The sequence below is a fragment of the Lolium rigidum genome, chromosome 2 (assembly GCF_022539505.1).
Source record: "Lolium rigidum isolate FL_2022 chromosome 2, APGP_CSIRO_Lrig_0.1, whole genome shotgun sequence".
NCBI lineage: Eukaryota > Viridiplantae > Streptophyta > Magnoliopsida > Poales > Poaceae > Lolium > Lolium rigidum.
Window position 1 is genome coordinate 263471163 of NC_061509.1, and position 9633 is coordinate 263480795.

General features: G+C 49.5%; 1 protein-coding gene across 1 annotated transcript; it reads right to left on the reverse strand.

Moving 5' to 3' along the window:
* Window positions 1-1884: 1884 nt before the first annotated feature.
* Window positions 1885-4791, reverse strand: LOC124688690 (F-box/FBD/LRR-repeat protein At1g13570-like). Its single transcript, XM_047222330.1, has 4 exons — window positions 4410-4791; window positions 3445-4320; window positions 3205-3360; window positions 1885-2332 (listed from the first exon to the last, which is right to left on the reverse strand). Exons 1-4 carry the CDS (start codon window positions 4530-4532, stop codon window positions 1997-1999), a joined length of 1491 nt encoding a protein of 496 aa, XP_047078286.1. The 5' UTR covers window positions 4533-4791; the 3' UTR covers window positions 1885-1996.
* Between the last annotated feature and the right edge of the window lie 4842 nt (window positions 4792-9633).

The following is a 9633-nucleotide window of genomic DNA, read 5'->3' on the forward strand; positions in this document are numbered from 1 at the left end:
ACGGTGTAGGGCGCTGAGCGGTACGACGAGGACGGCGTCGATCGCGTCGGTCCTGAGGAAGAAGAGTGTGAGGAGGACGAGTACGTCGTCCTCCTCGGCTGCCATTGCGGTGGTCCTCCTCGAGGAGACGGTGGCGGTGACGACGGCGTCTCCAACCTTGGAGCGCCGTTGCGGATGCCGCGGATGACGTTCTCGAGGGTGCGCCCCGGAACGCCCCAGAACAGGACGCGGCCGGCCTTGTTCCAGGTGTTGGGCCCGCCGACGAGCCCCTGGGTGTTGTGCATCTCGACGTCGTACTTCGCCTTGAAGTACGTCTTCCACCAGTCGTCGTTGTTGTTGGCCGCCCACGTCGGATCCTGCCGCTCGGCGGCGGTGAGTTGAGCCCGCCGGGCCCTGATGCCGTCCCTCCATTGCTCCATGCCCGGCTTCGGCGGCGGCGGGACGCCAATGCCGTTCACGGCCATCTTCCAGCCGCCGCTGCTTGGCAGCCGCATGTCCGGCGGGACTGTATAGCCGGCGTGGTACAACGCCCACGCCTCCGGCACGGTTAGGCTGCCGCGGCCGAAGCCATTCGCCACGGCGATCTTGCGGGAGGACGAGGTCGACATTGTTTGGAGCGGCGAGGAGAAGATCTGCGAGGGGGGAGGCGGCGACGAGAAGGTTTGGGAGCGGTGAGAAATTGGGACGAACTGCAGGGCGTCTTAATGTACAGCGGTGGCAGCTGGGTGGTTGCACGCAATAACGCCGGCGCGGACGGCCACGCGGCCATGCACGACGAGACGCGTCTCTGCGTCGCCTGGGAAAACAGGGACGCCATTAACGTCGTTTGACCAAAGGTAGGCGACGGGGTTTTAGCCTTCCGAGCCGCTGACGCGTCGGGCCCGTGTCGGTTCGCCTTGCTTTTCGTTGTGTCCGGCGTGCCTGGAGCGTCCCCTGTGGGACGGGGACGGGCTCGGGGCGCCGGACACCGTATCGGGCCACGCCGGACAAAAATGGGCTTTGGGGAACGCGGCTGGAACAGATTTTTTGTCCGGCACGCCCCAAATTGCTTTGGGGGACGCTTTGGGGACGCGGCGCTCTAAGATCGGTCTGTATTACGTGTACCTATGTTATTGTTGGTCAGATAAATATATGAGGCTCTATGCCCCACGCAATCATAAATAAAAACTTGGTATCATAGCCTTCCTACTCCCGCCGTCTCCACCTCTCCAAACCCTAACCCATCACTGCACCGCCGCCAGGTCCTCCTCCTCGACCGCAACAATTTCATGTCGTGGCATGCCCTCACCCTCACCAACTTCTCCGACGCCTCTCTTTCCATGGATATCTCAATGGAACTACGACGACACCGGCCAAAACCGTCACCAAGGGACCGGTGAGGCCGCATGTGTGATGGTCAATCCAGAATGTGTGTGGTGGTGCACGTTGTTAGGGTTCGTGCATGGAAAAAAATCGCCCTACACCGCTACCCGTACCGCCAAGATCTATCTATGGAGGTGCAATCTACAAAGGGAGAATCTAGGAGACTCACCAAGAGAATGCGGAAGGCCCCATGAAGATTCTGAACGCAGCAATCCCATACCTAGGCTTATTCCTCCTAGGCGTGAGGACCTAATATCCTCCTTGCTCCGAGAATCGAATGGATGATTCCTCCACCAGTATCCAAACGTACCGCTTAGCAATCCAATAGGGCTCATCATGACTTCTCGGAATTGTATGTGCAACAAAGCAAACCACGCCGTGCTCAAATTTCAAATTTAGTATATAGATTCAATTATGCAGAGGCCTAGAGGTACATCCTCCACTTCGGGGGGGGGAATGTTACCCCTTTTGGAAGAAAAATATAAAGATTTAGTACGGTTTCACCAAATCACTCGAATTCAATTACATTCCCGGATACCAGGCCTTGTTACCACGGGGCGTAGGATCATAGGAACCCTGGCTACAGTGCCAACTTACTTAAGAAAATCACTCAAAACAACCCTAAGCAAGAGGTTTATGAGGGCAAATGGAAATCTCCAACTACTTCCACCACATTACCGTGGTCACTTTTGGCAAGAAATTCCAGTGCAGCACTGTAACCATTGGCGATACGGTGTTCCGACCTAACATGTGCTGGTATAGATCTAACCGTGACCGGCCTTGGATGAATCCTCAATGCTTTGAGGACCATAGCATTATGGAGAATATGAAGTGCCAGCTCTAGTTGATCTTTCTCACCGATAAATCCAGTTATATTTACCAAACTGAGATGTGAGTGAGGGCATGAAGGAAGACTCCGCAATTCGCCATCTTCATGAGAATACCGCTTGTGTAAACAGTACATTACCATCTAGCATGAATACCACTGTGGTAGTTTCTCAACCAGGAAGGACCAAACAAACATGTAACACATCATATGCAAGATTTTAACAAGGTAATCCCAAACTGGTTTTGGTGCCATGGCATGTCACACCCAAGAGACACAGTAGATATATACCTAAGCTACAAACATGACAAGTTATTTGTACTCTGCAGCATCCATACACATGGGCGGACCCAGCACCCCTGTTGCCTGGGCACTTGCCCGGGCTTCAGCGCTGGTTGCCTTGGGAAAACATTGCCTATTGTCTGCTAGTATTTTCTTGGAGCTAGACTGCAGCCTTGCTCTATGCCCAGGCTTCAGAAAAATGCTAGGTCCATACACCTACTGGTTCTCATGTATATTGTTTTGGGTTTTTGTCAAGTGGTGATTGATGTCTAGCTATTAACGAATGGATGTGTACATTTAGTTCTCTACAACTACTACATGCTGGCGATGTTCACTACTGATGCATGCAATGTCTTTTGTGAAATTGCGAAACATTGAGTACTCATGTTCATTTCGATTTTTTGTTTGGTCTGCATCTTGCCTTTTGAATGAATCTGTGTGTTTCAGTTCCACAACAGATCTGTACAGACAGAATTTTAGTTCAGTTTTTTATTGTATCCGTAGAACATTGACGAAGTTTCTTTCGCACACTTGGCTTCTCAATATTTTATTTTTCACCAAATGTAATTTTCCCTCTGTAAACTTTACATTGCTTGCTTCTCTCTTAGAGAATGTACTACACTATACTAAAATTATCACATTACTAGTTAAACTGAACATGTTAAGTACATGCAAATACTGCCAATTAACTCACATCTACATATAAGTGAAGAAATAAAAAGGAAAAAACTTACATGCAATTCTAGCTTTTCCACGGAAGGAGCAGCCTCTAGGAGATAACCAAGGTCGAGGATATCAATTGTGTGTCGTGGCAGGTCAAAAACAGTCAAGTATAATATCAAATGACGCAGAGAACAAAAACTGCGAAGCCTGCTCACCACATCAGCCCTCTGAATACAGCAAAAATGGAACCCAGCTGAAACAAATATGAACAGAGAACCAAGGACGATCGAAATGGCATGGGAAATGCAAACCTCAAATTGACTGCAATGTAACGTGAGTGACTCGAGATGAGGGATTGTTGTGGGAAGTTCACTGGAGATGAATCCTAAAGCAGAATGGCGAGTCGATAAATCAATCCAGAGATTTCTTAGCTTGAAAGGAGCAGCAAGTTCCAGTGGTACTAATGAGCCCATATAGTGCAGTGCTGGCACGCCACAATCTATTGTTATGTCTCGAAGTAACGGGCAACTCAGAATAATCAAGAACTTAAGGCGGTTCAGGTAATGTGGAATCCTTAAAGTAGATATCATCTTACAGCAGGCAATACGTAAGCACTCTAGATGATTGCCTTCAGACAGCAAATGCTGAACATCTTCATTGGTAATATTAACATCTTGCAGGCAAAGCTTAGTGAGGTTCTGAAATCCCCGGAAATCAGCAGGCGGGCTTAAGGAAAGAAAATGAAGCTCCAGATGGCGCAAGTTTGAGTTCTTGTTCGTATCAAGCATTTGAAGAGGGAAATCATATCGTACTACTGCTGTCCCAAAATTCGCAGACTGTAAATCAAGAATAAGACCCTTTGCCTTTGATGCAATAGTATATTCCACCCATTCATCAATATGATGCGCGTATCTACCACAGAGTCCATAGCTGATTCTGATGGTGTCGGTCCCTACACCCTCATGCTGTTGGAGAACCGCACCAACACCCTTAATAAACTTGCCCCTGTCGATTCGATTTCCACCAGTAATCCGGCATAGTGTCTTGGCAGACTGCGAAAGCACGGTGTGACAACTAAGATCGATATTGGCGCGGCACAACCAAATACGCCTCCACTGGCTGGATAAGATGCTTGTCCTTGCAGCTTCTCTCAATGGCAATTTAGATGTGATGGAGCTCAAAATATCCTAGAGCAACATAGTCGACGCTATGGTTCAACATCAGCAACACAAAAACAAATAGTAATAGACAGTGGGGAGTTGTTGCTTCAGTTTACCTTGGGTAGACTGCTGATCTGAAGCCCGGATTTCTTCGTTCTCTTAGAAGATGGCCTACGCGGGCTTCCTGGTGATGATTTCCTCTTCATATTCGACACCAGACTACCATCACCTATCTCCATTATTAGAGCTTCGTAAGTAGTCGGCGAATTGTTCAAAAGAACCCTCTCGTTTTCCCCTTTGGGGCTAGTTCTGGGCCTGCACAGTGCACCTATGAGGTTGGCTACAGAAACGGGTTGGACTGAACGTAGATGAAAATCCGGGAGGTCAGGATAATGGCCCCTAATCCTCAACTGAAGTTGGCAAAGAGAGATTCGGTGGCAAAGAGTTGAAAAGATCGGATTTCGACCCAATCGGCGCAACCAGGACTACAAGTCTCACTTTCGGATCTGGGCACTGCTGGGAGGGAGCCTAGGGGGTGGGGATGCGCCGGGGTGCTCCGGAGACGCTCAGCCGTGCAGGTGCAGCCGCCGGGGCGCGAAGGTGAAGACTGAAGACCACAGCGCGGACACGGACGGGAGACAGAGAAGAGGAACAGAGTCGCCCGCTCGCCCCGTAAAGCTCATGGTCGCGGCGAATACAAGGCAATGGAAACGGACGGAAATATACTTCCCCTTAATCCAAAACGAAATCGAAGGACGTAAAGGAATTATGTAGGGTTTGAATCCTATAAGAACAAATCTTATAAAAATCTTGTACAAATCCTATAAAAAAAACCAGATGGTTTTTAGAAGAGTGTAATTTGGGCTTCCCCAGATGGTTCTTTCCAAACCCAATGTTTTGTCACTGAGTGATGTGATTATAATCTCACTAACAAGACACACAGAGCATTGAGTTTTAAACTTCCAACATTGGATGACATCACATTTTATTTTTGGATCATTTCATGTTTTTTTTTACAAACACAGTACAACGTAGATGTTCATATACACGTGCGTACTCTCACCGCTATGAACGCACACGCGCACGCCCTACCCCTATGAGCCCTTCGAAAGACTAAGCCGCCGGATTGGATCTTGAAATTGACAAAGTCACCATAGAGCATCGATGTCGACGGGAACGTCGCCTCCAACTAAATTAATATTTTATCTTTATGAGACACACAAATATCAAACCTGAGGTTTAAACTCTGCTAGACTGAAGTACAACCACCCTTCTAACCACCCAACCTCAGGTTGGTTCTCAATCATTTCATGTTTGGGGGCTCAATCTGGGAGGCACGGTGGGGGCATCAGGCCATTGGGGCGAGGGGGGACTAGTGGGATGCTCTCCCGGTCTCACGGTGTTCATCTTTGAGTTCTATTACTGGAAACTGCGTAGGTCGTCATGAATTGGCCAATTTATTCGGACAACAGGTTAAGAAGTTACAAAAAAGCCAAATAATTCCATTTGAGGTCGGTGGCCTTTTCACAGATGAACAGCCTAAGAATATTGAATATGTCGAAGAGCGTTTGGTAATCAGGTCAGATGCTGACACACAGAGAATACTTTAGTGATTATTAACATTATAACCTGATTCAATCACATAACTAAAAAATAACTGCATAGATCCCCATCATACAAAGAAAGCACCCCAAACTTGTTTGGAACAAATGTATCAAACAAAATGTTTCCAGCAACAAAACCGAGGTGTGTGAAGCTGGAACACTCAGGGAAAAAGGTGCACCGACCTGGCTTTCTTGCCTCAATCAAAGTAAAGGTCTCATTGTTATGTGGCTGCTAGGGTTTGGGAGGGAGAGAGAGAGCTGCGAGGGCGTGAGAAGGCCGGCCGGGGGCCTTTTTGCCCACGGCCGGGCAAGAGGGAAGGGATTTCCTTCTTAATTCTTGCTTGATTAGATTGATACATCTCCTCTCCATATATAAAGAGGTTTACTTGACTCCCAAGCAAGGCTTACTTGACCCCTAAGCAAACCATAAGACTAACGGGCCCAGGCCCACGACGTACTCTAACACTACACCCCACCTGGACATGCAGCTCGTCCTCGAGCTGCAACCGAAACAAACCATGACTCGACGCAACACAACCCTAACACCTAAAAACGAGCCTTTTACATCTCGGCTTGTTTTATTACTCTCAACCCGAAATAGACCGGGACGCTTTATTGTTGACCCCTGAAAATAAAGTGGACACCATTCGCCCGTCGGACGTGCACCTGTACAGCCACCTGGATCCCATGGAAACCAGCGGGACAAAAGGAGCCCGCGCGGCGGGCGGTGGCGGAATGCAGTGGTGCTACACGGTGCGCTCCTGTCGGTGACACCATGCCTTCTTCCCGCCGGATGACTGTCGATGGCGCAGACTTTGAGGTCGCTGCCCGCGGGAAAAACAACATGTCCGCCGCCCGTGGGGGAAACCGCACGCCCAAGATCCCCGACGCGGCGGGACGAGATCGAGGTCCGTTGCGCAATGAAGCGCAACTTGGAGGAGCTGCAGCGCGCAGATCACGCATCTCCCGCACACGCCGACGCACTAGGAGGCCGCGCGCAGCAGCCTCCAGCCTCACCGCCGCCGACACGTGGCGGATAGCGATCCAAGCCGGAAGCGGTGACGGCGATGGAGGGAAACAGACCTGATGGAAGGGCATCCCGGGCGGTGTCGATGTAGAGCCCGGAGCCAAGGTCGCTCCCACACCGCCGAAAGGCAAGGACGGCGTCGGTGGCGGCAGCAGCCGCTGCTGCGGTGTTGGTGGCGATGGCAGCTGCTGCTGTTGCAGCTGCCCACCGAACAGCAGAGACAGCGTCGGTGAGGACAGCAGCTGCAGCGGCGGCGTTGGTGGCGCGGCGGCTCGCCGTCGCAGCCGTCCCGGTGGGAAGAAGGCGACCGGCTCGCCGGAGAAGAGGGACCCCCGGCGCCGAGGTAGGGCCCGGCCCGGAGATGGTGGACAGCGGCAGCGGGGACTGCAGCAGCCCGGCGTCGGGTGGCGGCGACGACAGCAGCAGCGTCGGCTGCAGCGGCCCGGCGATCGCGGCGGAGGCCGCCTGGTGCGTTGGCTACCACAGTAGCAGCGCCGCCGTCGGCTGCCAGGGCGGGGTGGTGGCGGCGACCGCAGCGGAGACTGCCAGATGCGGCGGCTGCCACGGCAGGAGCAGCAGCCCGGTGGTGGCAGCTGGTGGCGCGGCCGGCGGCGGCCCGTAGGGGCCGGCCAAGTAGAGGTGGATCTCCTGGACCGCGGTGGGCTGCGGTGATCTCCGCCGGGGAGAGAACGGCGGGGACGTCGGAGTGCGGCGGCGGCGGGTGGGAAGAACTCGATGGAGGGCTGGACATGATCGAACCCGGGAAAGCTGATACCAAGTGTTAGAGGGCTGCTAGGGTTTGGGAGGGAGAGAGAGGGCTGCGAGGGCGCGAGAAGGCCGGCCGGGGGTATTGCCCACGGCCGGTGGCAAGAGGGAAGGGATTTCCTTCTTAATTCTTGCTTGATTAGATTGATACATCTCCTCTCCATATATAGAGAGGTTTAGTTGACTCCCAAGCAAGGCTTACTTGACCCCTAAGCAAACCATAAGACTAACGGGCCCAGGCCCACGACGTACTCTAACACCCATGAAATTCCAGTCTAGAGGAAACATGTAAATGAATTCACTTAGGGCCCTTAACCATCATCACTTCAGTTGATCAAACGCCTTAAGAATGCTAGTCTTGCAGTTCTCGATCTCGTCATATTCAGGGGAATTCGGAGTAGAAGTGACGATGGCGTAAGCACCTGCCTTGTCCAAAAACTCCGCAGCTTTATCTGTATATCACAAGAAAGATGTTCAGACTTCAGGGTATCATGAGTCTATAAACAAAACCAAAAACTCAAAATGCGTAAATGCCCAAACACACCAAACAAGGTTCACAGCTTGGACCAGGGTTAAAAACAGTTCTGCTGCAACCCGTAAACCGGCATACAAGATTTCTTGAACTACCTCTGCAGTTGACAACACTTACAATGAGGGAACCTGAACTAGCGATCTATTGCCAGTTTGGGTTGCGTTGGACCCAACCTGTATGAACACCCTTAGCTTGGATACAAGCCATGATGTAGCTAGCAGGTAACAAGCAAGAGTGTGAGATTAATTCATGGTCTACTGTTATCAACTATGGGCCTAAGAGAAACATCCCTTATTGACTGTCACATAATCAGTTGGCAGAAACCACAGTTGCAAACAGATGCATGTCAATGTTCTTGGAAGCTTGATACATACATGTTTACTCCCTTATTGGTGGTGTGTATCTCTAGAACCAACTAACATATGAAACTTTAAAAAATTGGATTAAACCTGCTGTTATGGACAACACTGCCACCTTGATGCAAGGGCAATCTAGTTTGTCAGTACAGGAATCCCCTTAGTACGGAGTGCCAAAAAACATAGAACGCATGATATCAATCGTCGCTTCGTGGGAATAGACAAGGTAAAAAATGCAGCTCAGAATAATTGAGAAGTACTACTTCACATACCAGAATGATAAAGGGAACTAAAAGCAAGTAGAGACAACAATAAAAAGGAAAACTTTAGTATTTTAATTAACTCACCTGACTTTGAAAGTGCCACAAGAGCTTTCAGGGCTTCTTTGCGTGTTTTATCATCTTTAGCACCTTCTAACACTTCAAGAATTCCTTGAGCTCCCCCCATCTCTACCACCTTCATTCTCCTTTCATCTGTGCCCACAGGGAATTAGTAAGAACATAAATGAACTGAAGTTAACTGATAAAGAAGATAAACATAAATGAACTGAAGTTAACTGTAATATAGTCATGCCATAAGAGTAAAAAAAAACTATAGCCAGTGCAACATTTTTTTTAATGTTTATAGACAGGGTTGGCATTCCGATTAATTCTGTAGCTATTGGCCATCAGTTTAAAACCTTTAAGGCTGTGGGATAGGACCTATATCCAAACACCTAAATCCTTCACCAGATGATACCAATGAGCAATAGCACACTTCATAGGCAAGTAGCGGTCTTTAAGAATAAAGTACTTTATTTTAATTAAGTGACAACCATTACTGAAAGAAGCATATCATCCCACAGGTCTGACATTGTTGAAGTCCAAGTAACTGGTCAAGTGGTAATATGCAACGCTGGGTAATTCTCATGCAAGGGTAACGTGTGGATTATAACTTGTTGCAAAATACTATTTCAGAACAATTCATTATCAATAGTTGTGCTGGTGATGAGTATGCCATACTGATAATAACCAGCAAAAATAACTAAAGCAACTCCTGCAACTAAGCCAAGTAACA

Excerpts from the sequence above, each read along its gene's own strand:
- LOC124688690 (XM_047222330.1), bottom strand. The coding sequence starts at position 4,532 with ATGGAGATAGGTGATGGTAGTCTGGTGTCGAATATGAAGAGGAAATCA. Across the intron at positions 4,321-4,409 it reads AGATCAGCAGTCTACCCAAG|GATATTTTGAGCTCCATCAC; the intron begins GTAAACTGAAGC and ends ATGTTGCTCTAG. Across the intron at positions 2,333-3,204 it reads TGGAAAAGCTAGAATTGCAT|ATGGTAATGTACTGTTTACA; the intron begins GTAAGTTTTTTC and ends TATTCATGCTAG.